The sequence below is a fragment of the Haliotis asinina genome, chromosome 5 (assembly GCF_037392515.1).
Source record: "Haliotis asinina isolate JCU_RB_2024 chromosome 5, JCU_Hal_asi_v2, whole genome shotgun sequence".
Lineage (NCBI taxonomy): Eukaryota > Metazoa > Mollusca > Gastropoda > Lepetellida > Haliotidae > Haliotis > Haliotis asinina.
In genome coordinates, this window is record NC_090284.1 from 46,180,562 (window position 1) to 46,203,569 (window position 23,008).

Genomic DNA, 23,008 nt, shown 5'->3' on the forward strand with positions numbered 1-23,008 from the left:
GCCGTATGTCAGGACTTTTCCCCCAGGGCTCAAAAATCCCGTCATGCAGACTTGATCTTTTATAGATCTTTGATCCAGGCGGGGGGGGATATTTGGGCTCAGGAGCCGCCTTCAAAAAAAGCTAAAAAAGATATTAAGAAGGCGTCTTCGGCGTCAGTCTCGGGGGGGGATACGGCAAAACCAGCGAAGGGTACTTCGGTTCCACCTCCAGCGGTGGCTTCTACCTCCGCAGCACCTCCCACTGAACCCTCGCAACCGTTAACTTTTGATTTACTTTCGTCTTTGTTACAGCAGCAAATGGCGTCGGTGCATACCCTGATTTCGGATGCGATGTCCGGTCTCCGTCAGGAGATCGGCGTTCGTCCGGAGTCGGGTGTGTATCCGGCTTCGGCTTCCATGGGACTCCCCAGCCACGCCTCTGGCGCCGGTGTGGGGACTTCCATTAGGGGTGCGCAGGAACCGACTTTAGAGTCGGTTGCCAGCCACTCCGAGGTTGCCAGTGTTGGTCATGGGACCATGCCTATGTTGGGAGCGTTGCCGGCGATCCGCCACCCAGACTCAGTCTCGGGCGTCGGGTCTATGGCGTCGGGCCGCTCGGCTCTGCTCGGGCCTCTCTCTCTTTCGGATGTTCCCTCGACCGATCCCCCGGAGCTATCCTTAGATGACAGATCTGAGGTGTCACTCATGGGGGATCGCGCCGAGGAGATAATGGAGGAGGGGGAGGACCGGGGTGGGCCGAGTGAGTTTTCGTTTTCGCTCGGCGCCTCGCTGAGGCAGGTACGGGAGCGTATTGCTTCTGTCCTGCCGCAGGTCGTGGTTGCTTCGGCGACACCTGACCCCGAGGAATTCCGACTGCCGGGTGAGGCTTTTGCCCCAGCCAAGGTGGTGGATTCTCGGTTGCGCATCCTCCCTTCTATTTTGTCAGAAGTGATTAACCCTCTTTTAACGGGAGCGCGGTCACGCTTCGATTTGCCGGAGCTAGACCGACGTTACCTGATGGGTGATCTTGACTTGTATAACCCTCCAGTGGTCGACGACTGTATCTATGCATCGGTCGCCCTGGGGGGTTCCTCTGGCAGCTCCTTAGCTTCGGCTAAGCAAGGACGCCGCCTGCCTCCGTTCACCTCTAACGTTACTGCCCTCAAATCGGCTTATAGGTCGTTTGAGGAGCAGTACCGAAATGCAGCTCAATGCCTTAAGGTCACAATACACGCCGCATATACTTCGGTATTGCAGCGTCGGCTTGTTGACGGCGGCGGTGTTGAGGAGGAGTGTGTTTCCCCTACGCTCGCTCAACAGCTTACGGAGGTGCAGTCACATCTGGCGCGGGACTCGATCAGGTCCTCGGCGTGTCAGATGATGTCTGCAGTTATGGGCCTCCGTAGACTGTGGCTGTCCGTGGCACGGTATTCGCCGGCCACTCAACAAGCGCTACTTTCACTGCCATTCCGGATGGGATCTACTCTCTTCCCGGGAGCGGCATCAGTAGTCCGGGAGGCCGCGGAGGCTGTGTCTACATTCAAGGAGTCTAAACCCTTGTTAGAACAGCCTCACACTTCTCGTGCGCGTCCCCCGGTGCTTTCCTCCGCTTATCCTTCGGCTCCGGCCAAGGACTCTGCTAAGTGGGCACAGCCCTTGCAGGCGCGGAAGGGTAAGGGTAAGGGTAGGGGCAAGGGCAAGGCTGCGGCGCCCCAGCATCCTTTTCCGAGGAAAGGGAAGTCGGCCCCGGCTTCCCAGTAAGTCATCCTCCGGAGCCCTTGCAAGTGATCCCGAATCAAGCAGTCGGAGCACTGCCGACGTCGGGCATTCATTGCCTTCTGCCAAACCTTCCTGTGGGTGGCCGCCTTTCCCACTTCCTGTCGGATTGGGAAAAGGTAACCTCCAACCCCTGGGTCCTATCCACACTCAGGGACGGCCACTTACCACTATGGAAGAGAGACCCGCCTCCCTTTTCCGGAATTCGGCGCACTCCTGTGCCGGTAGTTCCGGAGAAAGCCGAGGTTCTCCGCGCCGAGGTTCAGTCTTTACTGGACAAGGCGGCCATCGAGGTGGTTCCAGGGGGCCAGGAACAAGAGGGATTTTACTCCACTTATTTCCTGGTCACCAAAAAGGACGGAGGGTTCAGACCGATTCTCAATCTCAAACGGCTGAACACTATGCTGCAGGTACCGTCATTCAAGATGGAGACACTACGGTCAGTGATCTCATCTGTAGAAAGAGGCGACTGGCTTACGTCCATCGACCTCAAGGATGCGTACCTGCATGTTCCGATGCATCCCGAGTTCAGGAAGTACCTGCGGTTCTCCTTCGACGGGGTATGCTATCAGTTTCGGGTGCTTCCCTTCGGCATCGCTACGGCTCCGAGGGTATTCACCAAGCTTATGTTAATCCCAGCGCAAGTGGCCAGGTCACAGGGCAGGTGTTGTCACCCGTACCTGGACGATTGGCTTATACGAGCACTTGCCGCTCACTTGAGTCGAGACGCAACATTCGCCATAATGTGTATTCTCACCAGGTTGGGCTGGATTATCAATCTCAAGAAGTCAGACCTAGTTCCTACACAGGATCTGATCTTCTTAGGCGCACGGTTCGACACAGCGAGAGGCATAGTCTCCCTGTCGCCGGATCGGATCTCCAAAGTTCAGAGAGTTGTTATGCAATTCCTCGAGTCCCCCTCGGCTTCGGCTCGGGTTTGGCTCCAGTTGCTAGGCAACATGGCAGCGACGGTGGACGTTGTTTGGAGGGCGCGGTTGAGGATGCGACCCATTCAGTACGCCTTGGCGCGAATGTGGTCCCACGGCAGGAGTTACGAGATGATTCTCCTCACTCCGGAGTGGCTCCTTCCTCATTTACGGTGGTGGACAGTGGTAGGGAATCTATCCAGGGGGTTACCCCTGGACGCTCCCTCACCAACCCTTTCAATTCAGACGGACGCTTCCCTCACAGGGTGGGGTGGCGTGCTGGGCGCCCATTCAGTTTCGGGCCTATGGTTACGGCACGAAACGCGCCTGCACATCAATGTGCTCGAATTGAGAGCTGTCCGGCTAGTGTTCCAACACTTTCGGGAGACGGTTCGAGGCTGTGTGGTACGTCTAGAGATGGACAACCAGACGGCAATGACCTATATCCTGAAACAGGGCGGTACGGTTTCTCCGTCCCTCCTAGAGGAGGCGTGGCACTTTCTACAGTGGTGCGACCGGTTCAATGTTCGGGTGTGTCCCGTGTATCTCCCCGGGGTGGACAATGTTCGAGCAGACGCGCTCTCTCGACGTGTCCTAGCTCCTCACGAGTGGATGTTGCATCGGGAGATATTCGGGATTATCTCCCGGTTGTTCGGATCGTTTCAGGTGGATCTGTTTGCCTCTGGGGGGACGAACCAGATTCCGGTGTTTTGTTCTCGGATACCGGATCCGAGAGCCATCGCTCAGGACGCTTTCCAGCTCGATTGGACGGACAGGGTATTGTGGGCGTTCCCACCTCTGCCGCTGATTCCCAGGGTCCTCTCGCAGCTTGCCACCCAACCAGCTCGACTGTTAGTGCTTCTTGCTCCTCTTTGGTCGTCTCAAAGCTGGTTTCCGGTAATGATGAGGTTTCTGGCATTGCCTCCTGTCCTTTTACCCTTTCGACCGGACTTACTATCCCAGAACGGAGCGCCGCACCCGAATCCCAGGATTCAGTGGGTGGCCTGGCCACTGTCAGGAATCGCCTCCAAGCGAGCGGAATTTCTGCACCAGTTGCAGACACAATTCTGGCTTCGCGGAGGGATTCGACAAACGTTCAATATGAGGATAGATGGGCCTGTTATGCGCGCTGGTGTGTCAACAGGGGGATTCTTGATCCCTTTTCTTCAACTCTAGTTGAAGTACTGGAATTTTTGCAGTCCCGGTTAGAGTCAGGCCTAGCCGCCTCTACTATCCGGGGCTATTCCACGGCCATTTCGGCATTCCATATTCCTGTTGACGGTGCTCTCTTGGGGCAGCACCCTCTTGTTCAGCGTTTTTTAGCGGGTGTGGATAGGATCCGTCCGACTGTCCGGCGGATTAGTCCCCTGTGGGACTTGTCAGTCGTTCTTGACTGGTTGTCCGGTCCTCTTTTTCACGAGCTATCGTCTCTTTCTCTCCAGCTGTTAACGTGGAGGGCTGCCTTTCTTGTGGCGGTAACGTCTGGCAGGCGGGTAGGTGACATTCATGCAATGTCAGCGGATCCTGCTTTGACCGTCTTTCACAAAGACAGGGTCAGTATTAGACTGCCGGATTCTTACCGTCCTAAGATCGCAGGCGCTTTTCATGTTACAGCGCCTATCGAGCTCCCTAAGCTCATGCAGCCTCCCTCGCCCGGTACCTCTCTTCGACGTGCTCACGTCTTAGATGTCCGTAAGACCCTTAGGGCTTATATCAAACGAACTGCTGATATCCGAAAAGATAACCAGTTGTTTTGTTGTTATGGCGGGGGAAGAGCTGGTCTGCCGGCGAACAAGCAAACCATATCTAGGTGGCTTGTCTCTGCCATTTGTATGGCATATACTCATAAAGGGTTACCTATCCCTAATGGGTTAAAGGCTCATTCTGTTAGGGCAGTGGCTACGTCACAGGCTTATGCCGCGGCTCTGCCCATTGAGGAGATCTGCTCTGCGGCTATTTGGAGCCGACCGAGCACGTTTATCCGTCACTACCAACTGGACAAACATTCACGGGAACGTGCTCGGTTTGGCCATACAGTTCTCACCAGTGGGCAGAGTCGTGATTCCCCTAGCTGAATGAGCGTCTGAGATCTCGACTTTGTTTATCATGAAATGTTCCTGGTGGTGGGTTTTCACGAAACATTTCTTGTTATATTGGTGACGGATATCCCCTGGTGGTGGTGTTTTTATATATATATATATATATATATATATATATATAAAAACAACAAAAACACAAAGAGAAACTACCTCTAGACGTTTTTTTCACTATTAGCGTCGACATACGCTCATATTTACCCTTGCACTGTTATTCCCGGCACTACTTCGCTGGTTTGGGGGAATATTTACAGTGAATGGCATGAGGTGTGGTCATATGTCCATCACCTTTGCTGGGTTATTGTCGATTGGCTCTTTCGGCCCTATGTTGCCACGCCCCCGCCTGATTGACATCAGCGGCTTGGTGATTGGGTAAGTGTATTCTATCTCTCGCAGCTTCGGCAGTGTATGAGAGTGTGTGTAGGGTACACATCAGCAGACAGAATGCCGCTCCCGACTCACGTTCGTTGGGAGTCTGTCTTATGCTATATATGTACCCCAAGGAGGACTTCTTCTGAAAAAGAATTATACAAACCTGTAGAGGTTATGAATTCTTTGAAGAATGTCCTCCTTGGGGTACGGCCACCCGCCTCCCCACATTCTGTCTGACAATCTCAGCATGAAAAGTGAGGTATGAGGTACACGGCGAGAGTTACCTGCTCTTGGCTGTTAAGGGGCCCGGGTGGGGGCCCTGTAGGGGTGGTCTCACAAGACAAAAACGAGTTTTTGTTTTGTAAAATATTTATTCAATATTGTTACAACTGTCGTAGGCATTTTTAAATGGACATTTTAATGCTATATATGTACCCCAAGGAGGACATTCTTCAAAGAATTCATAACCTCTACAGGTTTGTATAAATTAATGTATTTGCGTGAAAAGATCAATTAAATGACATGACCATCATACTGTTGCATGCATGTCACAAAGGGAAGATTTAGTCATCTTCACTGTAAAAATATTTACAGTAATAAAAAATAATAATACATCCTTATTATCATGTATTACAAAGATGCCATAACATACCTATATAATCACTAACAAACACCTTTAAGAGGCGTGTGAGAAATGTTTGCAACGTGTTCAACAATGTTTTGGCCTCATATAGCTTGAAGCATTGGAATCAATCATACAGACACTCAAACCGCTTAGCAGGACGTTTCAGGACGTCAGATACAGTTGATCGTCCAAATTCAAACTTCAGCTCAGCAAAAGTAATAACTTGTTGTGTTGCGCTCTATAATTTTTTCATAATTAAATCGTTTCAATTAATTATCTTGTGTTTCTATTTAGGGCTTAGGGTTAGGGTAAGGTTTAAGGTTAGCGTTAAGGTTATGGTGGCATGATACTAAACAATATGGGTGGTAGGTATATTGTAGGTGTACCTATTTGTTTACAACTTCGATGCTGACCATCAAAATTGAACGTGTTTGTCATGTTACAGTGTTGAACAGCCACTACGTTGATCTACCCAATATGGGGAAATGGTCAAATTTACATGGTTGAGGAAGGGGTCTTATACTTGTAGCCTTATAGACTATAGACTTATAGTCAGACACATACAGTAACAAGTGTGATGTTCACCGATGTGGGTGTCAAGTAGCCACTAAGGAACACGCTAATTACCACTCACATGTGATTATTTGTTTCCTGTCGGATTCTCTGACCGGCTGTGTTGATTGTCGGATTAACAAATGTTTTTTCAACATATTTACAGTAATCAGTTGCTAGATTGGTATGTGGGAGTCAGAATGCAAGAATGTCAGAATAATGAGAGTAATAATCACTGTTTTAAATGGTTCCCTACTTTTTGTCAGTTGAACAATAACATTATTGTTGGATTGATGAGAGCTGACTGTACATGATTACACACACCAATCCTCAAAATCTAGATAATCCTGTTTTCTCAGTGAGAGGCCTCCTGACTATAAATGCTTTTGATTCATAATCCATCCGTGTTTGAGTTAGAACTAAGCTCACATTCACACATTAGAGTTTCAGTTTTACCCATCTCAGAAATGACATCACACCAAGGAAAATGTTTTGACTACCACACACATGAAAGTAATAATACAGGAAGAATCCTACCTTTGCATCATGAGTGAGATCCAGCACTTCGATATGATTCTGAACTCCTTGCACTGAAATCAGGAAAAACATTCATGTTCCCATTTCCTTTGGAGAATTGGCAAGCAAAGCCCCAGAATGCATCATTCTTAGGAATGGTAAATCAAATTACACCATCTCAGCAGATTCCTGTGGCTGTTTTATAGATGAAGCAATGCCTCATAGGAACCACTTGATGCACTGTTATTTGACACACAATACAAAAGTTAAAGCAGGGTTTCAAGTTGTACAAAAACTTGATCCCCTACCAATGAAATCAACATCACACACACCTATCGCTTACCTGAGCTGTTGCTACACCCTTGTCACAAATCTTGCAGTATCGAACAAAAATAATGATGGTTTGTTAAACAACTTTTTTATATATTGTTGACAAAGATTATATAAAAGTTCTGTAGAGCTGGTGTGCTTTTCCTATTCACTTTAGCATTAGTTTGGGTCATTTATGATTATTTGTTTTGAGTTAGAGTGCAATTCATTGGAGAAATTTTGACTCAAATGGACTATAGATCATCAAAACCATAAATCCCAATTCTTTCATTCAATATTGGCATGAGATAATATCGATTGAAAGCTGACTCACCTGCAACTTTCAAACCAGTTTACCATAACTATGGACATCAGACAAACGTAGAACCATTCAAGATTGTTGAAACTGTGGCACTCATGAAGATACTTCTAGTAGGCATGGATGCACATGATATTGTAGCATTCTGACTACCCAAAATCATGTCAAACTGTGGGATATGAGGTAGCTGCATGGATACTTTGAGCCTCATGTATGTTTTACAACATAAGTCTACGAGAACTGTCATAATGAATCTGTGGTTATTTTTAGTGATCCTTTACACCCTGTTTACTGCCTACAAATCCAAAGGTATCCATACTCCAAACAAGCAAATGTATCAACAGCATCACTTTAACAAATATTTAAACACATCAGTACTTTGGAAACGCAAGTTAAGCTGTAGCTTCAAGGCAATGTGGTTTCTGAGCAAAACAGTGTAACCATAGTTACAGGTGATGACATAGACAAACAACTTGTCTCTGAAATTAGCAAATTTTGTGAAAAAAAACTCATCATAAAAAAAATATAACATCATGAAAAAGAGCCCAGAGACTGTTCACTGACTTGCCAAATCAGCAGCCTATGATTAATGCATGTGTGTGTATCGATGAATCGTAATATCATCATTAAAGCAGTGTTTGCTGCGACACAGAAACCTATGTATTTGATGCACAAATCTGTATTTGCAGTTTTTGAGACAAATGGCAAATCATGCAGATAGCCATGACAACAGCCTTGAAGATTTGTCTATAAATTATCAGACACCACTTTTAAAGCTGTGTTTGCCTGGACACAAAAAACCTGCATATTTGACACACAAATTATATCAAATAGGCAGTGAATATAAAAGCTTGCGTTTTTGTTAATGCAATGCTACTGGGCCCTTAGTTCAGATAATCTAAGCTTGTAATTTGCTGTTGTTTAAAACTACTTAGTTTCTTGTTTGCCAGTTAAATGCTCAGTGTTGATTAAACACCTGACCTGCTATACCTTGTTTTTCATTATTAAATAATCACAGTTGACGTCTTAATGAAAGTTCCATACTGAGGCTGACTCCCACAAGTCCAGGACTACCTTTCATGACACCAGAGAGTCATGATGACTCGTAAATGTTCATGCCGCGGGCAAACACTGTTAAAGACAAATTCTACAATGAATCTACAGAGGTATGATATTACCTGAGGAATTACTTGACCTCCTGCCAGAGTCTTTCTTCTTCTTGACGGCCTCCTCCTCTGGGATGTCACTGAAGACAGTGTCAGTAAGGGGAGTCTGTGACAGTACAGCAATGTCACTAGTGCGGGACACTTTCTTACGGTGACCAGGGGTGAAGAAAAATATTTTCTCAGCTGAAGGATTTGGCCAAGACAAGATGCCCTTCTTGTCTACACAGCACAGGGACTGCAACAGAAACCTTCAATTACCTATAAAGTACACTGGTAAAACAATTTGTAAAATGGTTCAGGAAGTCATCCAGAATTTGGGGAAACTTGGGGAAAATGTTATTTTGTTTAAAATTGTGGATCTTTTAGTTCATATTTTCCTAAATTCAGAAGCGAGCTTCAAACTTACATCTCTCTTGTTAACTTCACACTGGAATTTCAACATTTACAATTTGTAATGTTTCAAGTTATGCTGAATATTAACAGAAACTGTTCAAGAATGAGTTCACGATGTTCTCCAACATTTCCAGGATGGCTATTATCAGCAGAGTCTTCACTCAGAAACATAACTTAAACTGCACTGAAACATCTTCAGTTGAGCAACTCTTAAATCTATGCTCCTGCTGGTGCCAGTAGTGAGAAACACAAATGAACTGACCGTCACACTGCCCAGCACATGGAGTATGTTAGCCTGTCTGGACACAACAGGAGCCGTTCCAGTGAACAGTTCTCTGAACCAGCGAAACACCAACTTGCCCGACATGTCCACACGAGCCTCATCCACAGAGATAGTGCTCATGCTGTCAAAACTCTCATCTACAGCTTGCTGGAATATTCAAAAGGGGGTAATTGTACAATCCACATATCACAATGAATAAAACCAAATGTAACTGAATATAAACATGGTAAATCAGAAAACTGCAGTAATGTTGACCATGGTACATAGCTCCCCATGATGTCATGAACATACATTTGTTAAAACTTTATACATCACACTCAGTACCACATTCCTGCAGTGACAGAATATTACAACTTTGGTTTGGTCTTATGGAGGCATAAATAAAAAATCTGGTGACTGCGCTCATACCTGCACATCAAGCAAACAATGTTGGTTTCCTATATCTATAAATAGAATTGCAGGTTTCCCCTAGACATTTACATTTGGGAGGTCAGACTGACTCTGCAAATTTAGGGGTGGAGTCAAAATAAAAATTTGGGGGTCAAACAATTTACAAAGATGGTCAATTTTCAACACACAATTATTATTTCTCTAAGTCCGAATTCTAAAGCATTATTGTGCATACTTTCAAATAAGTTTGAAATCAGAAGTTACATTTCAGCATTGGATTGTGTGGTTTCAATTAGTTATTTTATTGCATCAGGAGCGACACAGTGTTTGTTTCTTACGCATATTTTCACTTCACATTGCATCATATACGCATGTTGTCTGGGTGAAGGGAAACCCTGAATTGCCAGTGATTACATGGCAAATCAGGCAATTATTTTCTCATTTGTTTCCAAAAACCAGAGCATAATCAGGCCATGCCTATCACTGCTTTCTCAATAATTGATAATTGATCACAAAATGGGTGGGGCTTATAATTTGTGATTCCCTTCTACCTATGTCACTAAATTCATTATTGTCTACAGTAAGCCATATGTGAAATTCACATAAACTTGCATCAATATCGGGGGCATTTATCAAGGAATATAAACAACTAATAAGTAAATTTCATCATTTTCGTTTGTTTGTTTCCTACATATCAAATACACATTCAGAGTTATCATCCAAACATTCATGTAATGTATGTTATAAACTTATCATCAAAGTATTGTTAACTGTCTTCCTTCCTCCCTATCATGTACTCCACACCTACAAGTCAATAGGGCTGCCAGAGTGGTCTCCCTTTAATAATTTTCACCTCATCACCATGCTGATGTGAAAACATGAAGCATTTAATGAAAGGATCTTTGAACACAGTCCTGTGGAAGTTGTTGTAGGTGTGTAATCATGGCAGCAAAGTCATATTGCCCAACAATTTTTTATCATATTTACACTAAAGGAGCCCTTGAATTACATAGTTCCAAAACCGAAAGTCTGTGTTTCTTGCTTAACATCAAACTCAACAAAATCATGGCTGTATGATGGCAGTCTGTAGACCACACAATCAAGTGACTGATATTATGAGCAAATATCATCAGGAAATCACTAAATCTGGCCATCAGACACAATTAGTCGATAATTCAGGGGAGCAAATGGTTCTGCTGTGAATAATTTAAAATCCAGAATAACTATAGTAAAGCAAGTCAGTTTAGCTTTAAGCAGTTGCAGCAGTACTAATAGTAGTAGCAGCAGCAGTAGTAGTATAATAGACCTTGCACCTGTAAATAATCCTGCCTGAACCAGACAATCCAGTGATCAACAGCATGACCATCGACGTACACAATTTGATATGATGACAGGTGAACCAAGTCAGTGAGTTTGACCATCGAATCAAGTTAATCGCCTCTTACAACAAACATGGGTTACTGAAGGCCAGTTCTTGCCTGGATCTTCATGTGTGGAGACAAGCATGGGTTACTGAAGGCCAGTTCTTGCCTGGATCTTCATGTGTGCAGACAAGCATGGGTTACTGAAGGCCAGTTCTTGCCTGGATCTTCATGTGTGGAGACAAGCATGGGTTACTGAAGGCCAGTTCTTGCCTGGATCTTCATGTGTGGAGACAAGCATGGGTTACTGAAGGCCAGTTCTTGCCTGGATCTTCATGTGTGGAGACAAGCATGGGTTACTGAAGACCAGTTCTTGCCTGGATCTTCATGTGTGGAGACAAGCATGGATTACTGAAGACCAGTTCTTGCCTGGATCTTCATGTGTGGAGACAAGCATGGGTTACTGAAGACCAGTTCTTGCCTGAATCTTCACGGGTCTGAAGGTAAAAAAACTATGTAACACAAGGCCAGGTAAAGTAGGCTACCTTAAATGTCCTAGCTACTTCAAAGACGGAGAATATCCTTGCTTGGCCATAGATGTTGATGAGAACCCACATGATGGGGAACACAAGAGTCAGCAATGGCAGCAAGCTGTGAATCTGTAATCATGGTAATATCCCACCACATGTCAGACAATAATCAAATATCAACTCACCAGAATCTTGGTATTACAGTGAGACATGATAAACGAGGCTTGTTTACAAAGTCAGCAGTCAGGCAGACTGTGTCAAATGATGGTGATGTACTGATGTAGACGAAAAAATACTATTGCCACTGAACATATATGATAATAAAAGTGACCCACAATGCACACTCAAAACTTTAAACATTGTGACCCAATGATAATCACTTAATCAATGATAATACAAATTACAGAAAATACACTCTAGTAACAGATACAATTTCACTTATATAGGAAAAAGGGCCTTTCATGAGTGCAATAACTGCAAAGCCAAATACATTTGAATATGGAAAATAAAAAACATCCTTAAGGTCAGACCAATTTTATTTCTTGTTTTACAGATCTGCCATGTTTTTTCAAGAATAAGAAAAAAATTAAAAGGAATTTTCCCCACTAAAAAAATAAAATCCTAATGTTCTTACCGGTTAAAATTGTAAACTCATAAGAAAATACTTTTTAGGTTGCTTTTTTACCCACATTCACTTCATAAATAGCCAAAAGTTAAATACTTTGAGTATTTAGAAGGAATATTACTTTGATTGGAATTTTTTTTTTTCCCCGCCTGCCTTTATGTTTTCAGTGGACAAAAATCCGTAAAACAAGAAATAAAACTGGTCTGGCCTAAAATGAATAAAATTCCATAACTTTTATTTTCAATTTGAAAATGTTTATTGATAAATAAGTAAACACATGAATGACATTTATCACTTTGATGGAAACCCACTATGCTGGGCAGGGTGCTGAAAAACCTGTGAACAAGCTAAAGTTATGAAGTTAACATAACCATGACAACACATAGCCACCTACCAGGAGAATAAACAGCATCTCTGACCAGTGGCCAACATGGTTGTCCTGGTATGTCCACCTCAGCACATTGGTCAGTGTCATTATCACCTGCAACCAGGCAACAATTACATGACAATAACATTACTCAATGGCCACATATATCATCAGTGCTCCAAGACATCATCATGGGTTTTGATTACCTACAGTTGGTTGTTTTTTGGTTAACATCACACTAAGCACTATTCCAGCTATATATCTGTGTCTGCACTAGCCAGTCCAGTGATCATGAGCATCGATCTGCGCAATTGGGATACTGGGAGTGAGACGTGTCAACCAAGTTGGTGAAAGACCACCCAATCCCATTGGTCGCTTCTGACAACAAGCATGGATTACTGAAAATCAATTTTAACTCTAATCTTCACCACTGATATCTCTACTGCACGGACCACAAGGCACTCTGCCAAATGTCCAGATGCATAAAAACATCAATTTTTCACAGAATCTTCCATCCATACTTTGACATTTTATAAACAATCTGACAACTTCTTTGAGTGGCATTTTACAAGTTGGGGAGTAGAGTACTGAAAAACTTCACGGATAACAACATCTTTTATTTCTTGTATGTGACGCTGCATAACAGAAATTCCTTCTCGACAAGTCGCAAACATAAAATGAAAGAAATTGTTATCCATAACGTTTTTCAATAATGATATATCAATCTTTGAATGAACTTTACCCTGACATTGTTACACTTTCATAAATGACATGATACATACCAGTACTAAAGGTATAATTCTCCTCTCCAACCACACTTGAACCAGTAGATGGCGCTCATTGTCCAGAATACTCACTGGTCGAGAAATATCCTCCCCAAGAATATCCCTGTGTCAGATCATAACAGACGAAAATTGTGAGATTCTCAGGAGATAAACACAATATTGTGTCCTATCTGCAGGTGTTAAAGAGAATTTGATGAACAGAAAATCATAATATTTATGAGGGGATGTCAATAAGTTTTGAGCCTTGCATAGAAAAACACAAAATATTGGTATGAACCACATGTATTTTTCAACATAATCCCCTTGTGAGTCAAGACACTTGTTCCCTCCTTTCTGCCAGGCGCTGATGCCATCTCCGTAGAAGGCGCCATTTTGGTCCTCAAACCAAGCCTCAGTAGCAGCAATAAGCTCATTATCATCCTGAAATCTACGACCACACAAGTGTTTCTTGAGATTTGGGAACAGATGGTAATCACTTGGTGCCAGGTCTGGAGAGTAGGGGGGATGTGGCAAGATTTCGTACCCGCATTCCTGGACAGCAGCGGCTGCAACGCCAGAGGTGTGTACTGGAGCACTGTCTTGATGTAGAAGAATACCACATCTGATCTTGCCCCGGCGCTTCTCCTTGATTGACTGTCGCACTTGCCTCAACAAGTTAGCGTAATGTTCCCCATTCATTGTTCTTCCTTTTGGTAAGTAATCTATGTGGATGACGCCTTTGCTATCCCAGAAGACTGTCGCCATTACCTTCTGCACTGATCTGGAGGCTTTGAACTTTTTGGTCCAGGGAGAAGTGACATGTTTCCATTCTATGGATTCTTGTTTGCTCTCAGGATAATAGTGGTGGATCCTGGTTTCATCACAGGTTACTAGCCTAAAGTGAAAATCTTCTGGCTTCTTGTTGCATCTGGTTAGCATGGAGTTGCTTATGGTGACCCTTGTTTGCTTCGTTTCATCTGTAAGCATTCTTGTCACCCGTCTTGCGCACACCTTAGACATGACGAGATGTTCATGAAGAATTGTCTTGATGGATTCGTGTGAAATGCCTGTGGTCTCCTCTAACTCATGGAGTGTGATTCAATGATTTTCCAGCACAAGTCTATGCACTCTGTCAGTGTTTTCCTGACTAGTGCTTGTTGTTGGGTGACCTGGACAGGGGTCATCTTCAAGACTCTCTCTACCATGCTTAAATTCATTGACCCATCGTTTCATGGTAGCAGATGAATGGGAAGAATTCCCATAAACTGCTGAAAGCCTTTCTTCAATGTTCTTCGCCGAGTTTCCTTCAAGAACTAACAACTTAATCACTGCTCTACACTCAATTTTATTCATTTTCACTGCCATGAGGGGGGGTCTCTTTCTGTCAGTGTGAGCTATTCAATAACTTCTGAGAGTAGGATACCAAAACTTATGAATAACATCAGCTACATCCCAAGGTTCAATGTCGTACCATAGGCTGTGACACCTGGGTATGAAAACTGCTCAAGGCTCAAAACTTATTGACATCCCCCTCGTAAAACACCAACCACCAGTGACATTGTCATTTCTAAATAAATCAAGTTTCATGGTAGGTCTAATACACAAAATTTCATTTATAACAAAAATTACAAAATCTTTTGAGGTCTTGGACACCTGATGCACATTTTAGTCTAATTGAGTATAACAACCTACAGATATATCCAAACTAGTGAGTGAGGAAAGTTTGATGCCGATTTTAGCAATATTCCAGCAACAACACGACAATGGGACACCAGAAATGGGATATACACGTTGTACCCACGTGAGGAATCAAATAAATGAGGAATCAAACTAGGGCCTTCGGCATGACAATTTAACCACTCGGCTACCGCCAGCATTACATGTCAGGGGAAAAAATGCTAACTATGAAAAGCAGGGCAACTAATAACATCCACAAAACTAAAAACATCTACAGTCAGGCCGAGTTAATCCGGACACTTCTGTTTTTCATCAAAAACGTTCGGATAGTGAAACGTACGGACTACTGAAACAAACTTTTATGGACACAACTACATTTACTTCCCTTTGACATGGCAATACAAAAATATATGAACGTATACAGTTTCAAAAGACTTCATTACACAAAACATATCCGATGTCCGAAATTGTGCTCTTGCCGATAGAATATCCGAATTCTTTACCAAAATGTTTACACATAAGATCAAAACTGACTTTAGGGTTTTCTCTTTGTATCTACAAATTTCTCTGTTTTTTGTGCGGCAGTAATTTCACATCATTTATGCCTAGGGGTGGGACTTGCCATTGTGACTGACAAGCGTCAGTTGATCAGTGTTTTATGCAGGAAGTAAGCATGACAGGTATTACTCCAACTAACCAAAAGTGAGACCTACTAATTGATCAAAATCACAAACTTACGACATGTTCAACTCAGAAGTGTCACTTAACAATTACCACTGAATGGGTCTCACGGTGTGAATTACGGGATTATCAGAACCTTTTTGATGTACCGCCGGATTAATGAAGCAAAACTATGTGTAATTAGCTAATCTGTTACCGCTGATTAACGTTCGGATACGGAGAACAAAGCACCGTATTATTGAATCAACAGGTAATGAGTATACATAGTAAACAAGATTGGTTACAGCTAGTTATTGTTCGGATATCGCGGGAATCGGATTGTCGGGGTCCAGACTAACGCGGCCTGACTGTATATGTTATCGCCACCTTAAAACCCAAACATTCACATAACTTGCCATAAGTCTCTTTACGTATGTACACGTACCTCACATTTTGCAGGAATGGGGTCTCTAGTAAGAGAAACTTCTTTGTCTTTAGCGGTATCCTACCCTGGGGTCCAGCTAGGGAATCAGTGACACCATCGATCTCAGGGGAGTACACCTCACCTGCCATCAGCACCAACTCCTGGGCATCATCACTCTCCTGCCACAACAACAATATGCTTAAATTGGGAATTTTAAATTAAACTTAATTTGTTTAACATGATGTTATATTTAGGAATACACTTGGGTTGGGTTGAGTTCCATCTGGGATTCAAACCTACACCCCCAGGCACCTAACTGCCAGCACACTCAACCCTACAAAAGTACTAGGATTTGTAATTTACTAACAAAGTGTAACCCCAAACATGATGTACAACAGTTGAAACAAACAGTATTTAAAGCATCACAAAAGTTATCTCCCTTTTCCCTGATTACCCTCACCCGTGCATAACCCTTTCTTTGATGATCTCATGACAATCCACCCGCTGCTTGCTAATGCTGAAGAAATACCATAAGAGGTCACGAAAGAACTTTTGCCAACTTTGCATTATGAAGTCAACTTTAGGCAATCAGAAAGCAGCTTTCCTAAGACATTAGTTTCAAAATGGCACGTTCAATTCCAGAAGTAAATTTATACAAAGTTCTTGATTAAAAAATATGAAACTTCAGAAAAAATATTCTGGAATGTCTATTAGATTGCAGACATTGTAAGCTGGTACTTTCCATCGTGCATATAGAAAGTCAGTTCAGTTCGAGAATCAAAACTGAGGTAAGAGAAACACAATGAATTGATGGAAACATTTAACTGTATTTTACAAATTAAACTTCAATGTGTTCATTTTGCATTAGAACATACATTCCAATCAAGTCAAGACCCAATAACTGAAGTCCTGATCTTTGTACTGTGGTTGCTAGCACTGAGAGATATGTTTTCAATGAAACTGATACCTTGTAGCTATGTATGCTTCATGTTATACACTAGATTCCTACCAGACAATGTAAGAGCTCCATAGAAGATTTATCTCACATGGCTACTGTATGGCATGGGTATTATCAGGGATACTCTACAACAGGGATAGGTCACGTGTGACCTCGTCATGCTCCAACTTGACTCGTTCACAGCGCTACTTCACGTGTTTAACAGAACTTCAGCCAGTTCATTGTATCAGTCAGAATCTTACAATGAATCAATCAATCAATCAATCAATCAATCAATCAATCAATCAATCAATTATGGTAAGAATTAAGAGCAAGAATTATGTGACTGAATGAAAGAAAGAAACAATAAAAGAAAGAAGTACATGTGAATGAATGAAAGAATAAATGATACACCACAGCCTTCCCTCCAAAAACATTTTAAAGAACACAAAAGTATCGTGAAAACACATGTGTTAACTCCAGCTGTCCTTTTTTAAAAATCTACTTGAAACATTTTTGTTTACATTAATAATTAATTCAGATGTCTTACTGCATGTGGGGCATGAAATGGACATTAACAAAATGTTAACTGACACTGTAATACAACCCTCAAAAACAGAAGGTGCAAAACTGTCACAAAGCGTCCTAAACACCTTTCCAGTTTAGTCAGATAATAAGAACAAGAAGAAAGAAGTTATGGAACTATAACCCTCAAGCATCACAAGCATCAATGGCAGATCAGATCAGATCAGATCAGCGATATGTCATATTTTTCACACACCTCAAATACACCCTAACTTTTTGTTTTAGATTATGAAACTATCGCTATTACTTTTCACACATTTCACACACAGACACATTTCACTTGAAAGTATATTCTCCTCCTAAAAATTAAAGGTGTATGTGAAAGATGTTTTTGAAATAATAACTAGAAACACTCAAACAACGTCGAGTGTTATTTCAATGGCGGACCAGATCATCGATATGTCACATTTTTCACACACTCCAAACACACCCTAACATTCTTTCTTAGATTATGAAACTATCACTATTACTTGCAAACACATTTCACCTGATAGTATATTTCCCTCATAATAATTAAAGGTGTATGTGAAAGATGTTTTTGAAGAAACTTGAAACACTCAAACAACAGCGTGTAGCATTTCCATTGCGGATTAGAACAGATCGGCGATAGGTCATATTTTTCACACACCTAAATAACACCTTATCAATTTTATTAAGTCATAAAACTATTGCTATTACTTGCAAATATCCTTCAACTAAAGGTATGTTTCCCTTCTAAAAATTAAACGAAAGTGTTAAAGAAGTTTTCATCGGCACAATTTAGTCTATCTTCGCAGTGAATCGAGAATAGAAGCCAGTGAGCTATAACTTACCGACTTGAAACTTTACTACAAATCTACTGTCTTTATACGGACACAAATACCAATTATTTGGATTAAACAAAAGTGACCAAACAGTTAATGTATCTTCTACATGTAGGATTTAAGTAGTTATAACACTCAGCAAATTTAATCAGCTGCTTGAAATGAACTGGGCTCAATCTTAAATACTATGCTGCCGCCATATTAGCTACAATGGGAGTCTCTTCTCCCTCTATATATAGTCTCCCTGGTATTATGAACATTGAGTAAGTATTTGATTTTCCATTACCCACTGCTTATGTACTTCAGCGACTCACCTAAGTATATGTCATTGAGCAAGTTTTGTGAGCAGGTATGTACAGCTTTATGTCATACCTAATCAAAACTATCTTAATATATTGTTAATGATTTCATAAAAACACACTCATTTTCAATCAACCATATGATTTTTACAAAAAACAGAAACATATTCTGTGATTTTAACCTTTGCATATCTAACACTTTTAATGCATAAGCGGTATGCTACAATTAATTTCTAAAGAGAAATTGGAAATTTCTGTGCACATTTTACCCAGATACACAGCTTATCTGGACCTCTGCATTGTACTCGCTATTAACACCCATATTTATTGCTCCATTTTGTTCTGTTAGTGGTTGTTCTATCCATAGAACTGGCGATTCAATAAGTCATGACTTACCTCCAGCTCTCGACACTTGCTCGGCGCCACCTGTCCAGGTCGCAGCATGATTATGTCCCCTATGGCCAGAAGTGGCTGCGGTAGGTTGACCCGTTCTCCATCTCGCAGTGTCCACTGCAGGGACACACAGGGGCTCACGGGGGATGTGCTGCTGGGGTAGTTGGAAGCGTTCCATTCCGTTACCTTCCTACAGTCTGAATAAGGAACAGAACATTGGCACTGATGTCAGGAGGTTTGTCAAGTAATATTAGAGATATTCCACTGGCTGTTGTTTTAACAGCATACTCAGCAGTACCCAAGCCATATGGCCGAGGTCTGTAAATAATCAAGTCTGAATCAGACAATCCAGTGATCAAAAGCACCTATGCAATTGGAATACAATGATGTGTTAACTACGTCAGAGAGTCCCGTTTGTTGCCTCTTATGCAAGCATGGGATGATGAAGACAAATCCTAGTCCATACCATCATGGGTATATGAGACAACAGACTGTTCTGTATGTATTGATAAAAGCCTCCTGTTATCATGTACTACAATTTATACAGAAACTCATTGATGAATACACTTGTGCAATATTCTAAGTCAGCATTGTACATGGACATGCAGTTTGTTCGTCTTGATCTTTCAACTGATTAGATTTTGTAAGTCACTATCAATAGTGGTATTGTTTTGAACATGACAGAAACAGTAATTCTTCTGAGAGTCACCCCAGTTCCTGATCGAGGTTATGTAAAAATGCTAATTAAGGAATCATCTTGACATTCTGTCATAAATCTACGGCACAAGAATGGCAGCATTTCTACTTTAGTTCATTCATTTATCCTCATTCATAAAAACAGAAAAGGAAAAATCACATAGTAACACAAAGTAATAATATATTAAAAATATTCTCAATATTTGAGAATACTGTATTAACAATTTCTTCAACCATATTAACAATTTCTTCGTCATATGCATAGGCAGATCCAGAGGTGGGTTGCAGAGGTGCATACTCCCCACCATTTGTCCCGGAAGTTGATTAAATTACCATTGAAACTCTCGTGAAAATGCAGTACGCACCACCCCTGTGCAGCCCTCTTTCTCAGGAAACTGTATCCACCATGATATGTCTTCTCATCTACTACACATCTCATCAAAACAACACTAAATCTGTGAAATTACATCCAGAGGTGTGTTCAGAATCATGAAAGCCCGCTAACGCTCGATCCTGAATGCCTGTGCCTGCACCAGTGCCCATGAACCATCCTCACAGCTGCTTCGCCAAGCAAACAAAGACGGTGACCATGTTTAATGGAAAAAAAACCATTCAAATCATCATCATTAGTTAGCATCCATCTGACGAAGTGGCAAGAAATAGCCAAGAAACATTGTGTACATGTTTAATGTCATTCATCACCACTCGCCCATTTATGTAACCTCCAACAAGAAGACAAAAAGCTATTCAGATTTTCCTGGAATAACACGAACTGGTCATAAATGGTTTAATGTAACCAAGCGTTCGCATCTGGTCAGGACCCATGTGAGCACTCGCAGAAGGCAATTTTGCAGGCACTCACAGTTCTGAACACGCCTCAGGTAAGGTTAGTAGGCAAAAGCATGAGAAGTTAAAAGACAGAAACACATCCTCACCCCATATCTTTTTCAAGACTCTTTTAACGATGTCACTGTACTCTCTGCGAGTCATTAAAACACAGCAAATATTGAGTGCAGAGTTGAATACAACTGCCAACACTAGGAAGAATGCCAACACTAGCCACCATGTACACACACCAAACGGATTGCTGAAACAGTGTACATACACCATTAAAAACACAAGATTAGCAAACAGACTGGGCAAAAATAGAACAACACAAGTTATCTCCCTTTGTAGACATTTCACAACGTATATTCAATACAGGTTTTCACTTAATTCATGAATCTTCGATGACCAATAGTCAAGCACCACATTGGTGAATGTTATTAGCAAATTAATAGTTGCAGTCACTTTTCCTGAAATATGTGATCAATTTAAGGGTTATTTTCCAATTATTAGATACTTTTAAGAAACATTTTACATGCTTAAGACAATTATAAAGCACAATAAGAACACCATTAACATAACGGATGTTAAAGGTATGGGAACAGATGGCAGTGTCCCAGTGTTCACGAATAGTGTCTGACCCTCTGACAAATCTGGCAGATTTGCCAATGGTCAGACAGAAGCCCCCAACTTGCTGGCCCCAGTGTCTGACTGAATATGTCACAACAATTTTGTCTGAAGTTGTTATTTGTGGCATGTGACACTTGTTCACTGTTTCTAAATTTATGTTTATAATGTTTGTCATTATATAATGTTAATAATTTCAAAGCTAATAATGAGAAATGTTAAATCTGAAATGTGTGTTAAATTTTATTCTGTGGGTCCTGTGAATTTTCAGTGGGTCAGGCAGACATCTGAAACTTACAGGACCCAATGTCCTGTTACTGTGAAACACCATTCGTTAACACTGGTGTCCTCTTAAAATCAAGCTGATGATGAACTTGTATGCAGTTTTCTGATCCATTACTATGTGATGGTTAACAACATTATTTACAGATATCACTACATCGTAATACGTCCATGTTTAGCTTCTATTACAGGAAGCTATACACATGATGGAGTGATACTTAAAGGCTGGAGACCAGAAGGACCATGAGACTTGCATCACAATGGAATTCCTTCTTAAGAACACCATACTCAAGTTTTAAACTCTAAGTACAGAATTCACTGAATGTACATTGAAAGCAGACACTTGTTTCATAAAAACAAGTCAATCCCTTAGTTTTTCACAGCGAAATGCCAGCACCCAAGCAGCTTGTTCAGTCAGTTTAAGGTAAGGCATGCTATAAAGGGCAGGTTTTATTCTGGCATCTACAAGAAGGATATCATTTGTCAGGGTGTCTTTACTGGCTAAAGTGTCTACGAAAAGAAGCTCATCTGTCATGATGGTGTTAAAGGCTATCATTCCTACAAATAGGAAGTCATCTGTTTCATGTTTCTTTGGCTAGAGCGTCTATAAACAGGCAGTCGGTTGTCAAGATGGTGTTATTAGATCTGGTGTCTGTTTTTTCTAGAATGTGTTATTGACTGACAGGTCCACAAAAAATGTCATGTCATGGTGGTGTTTTGGGCAAGTATGTGAGCAAAAAGTGAAGGTATTTGTCATGGTGTTTTTTCTTGGCTAGTGTGTTTACAATAAGGAAGTCATTTGTAACTATAATCTTACAGGTGAGTGTGTCTACAACAAGGAGTTATTTGTAATAACAGCTTCAACTGCTATGCACTTGGATTAAAAGAATCACACTACCATTTCTGGTCTATAAATCTACATTTTTTGTGAACAAAATACAAGGTTTGACATATTTACATGTGTCACAAAAAGACAAATATGTTTAGATGTGTCACCAAAAAAATAACAAAAGACTTGTTAATGAACAAGAATAACTACATTTACTTCGTATTATTAGAAAATGTAACATGCATGTGCAGATAATTAAAGCTATTTGTTATTTGCCATACAAACCTATACTGTTAAATGGGCATACCAAATATATGACAAAGGATTAAGGACCTACCCAACACTGCTATGAATAGCATACGTAGTTACAAGTACACATGCGAGTAAAACTGTGCAGATGGCTGTAGTCCAGTGGTAGAGAGACTGAACATTTGTGTGCACAAAAGAACGTAGGAGTTTTAGCCAATCCCCTTTTTGGCAGTCATATTTGTCAATCTCTCTCTGAAGCTCTTGACACAGGACAAACAAGGCGTCTTCTGTTGTATAACCACTGGTCACCCTTGGACTTCCTTCTACATCAAGGGGATCCTGGAAACAAAACAATGTGTCAGGCTGAAACAGT

The 23,008-nt window shown here is 41.8% G+C and overlaps 1 protein-coding gene across 1 annotated transcript in view; it reads right to left on the reverse strand.

Annotated features, from left to right (window-relative positions):
• The window catches only part of LOC137283628 (endoplasmic reticulum magnesium-transporting P-type ATPase-like), a 71,107-nt gene that overhangs the window by 45,515 nt on the left and 2,584 nt on the right, over positions 1 to 23,008 (reverse strand). The window contains exons 2-11 of the mRNA XM_067815221.1: positions 22,724 to 22,974; positions 20,759 to 20,910; positions 19,131 to 19,324; positions 16,132 to 16,289; positions 13,368 to 13,473; positions 12,613 to 12,699; positions 11,609 to 11,722; positions 9,292 to 9,459; positions 8,649 to 8,871; positions 6,864 to 6,916 (exon numbers count right to left, since the gene is read on the reverse strand). Of these exons, the coding sequence (XP_067671322.1) occupies positions 6,864 to 6,916; positions 8,649 to 8,871; positions 9,292 to 9,459; positions 11,609 to 11,722; positions 12,613 to 12,699; positions 13,368 to 13,473; positions 16,132 to 16,289; positions 19,131 to 19,324; positions 20,759 to 20,910; positions 22,724 to 22,974 (1,506 nt within the window). The remainder of the gene's footprint in view (positions 1 to 6,863; positions 6,917 to 8,648; positions 8,872 to 9,291; positions 9,460 to 11,608; positions 11,723 to 12,612; positions 12,700 to 13,367; positions 13,474 to 16,131; positions 16,290 to 19,130; positions 19,325 to 20,758; positions 20,911 to 22,723; positions 22,975 to 23,008) is intronic.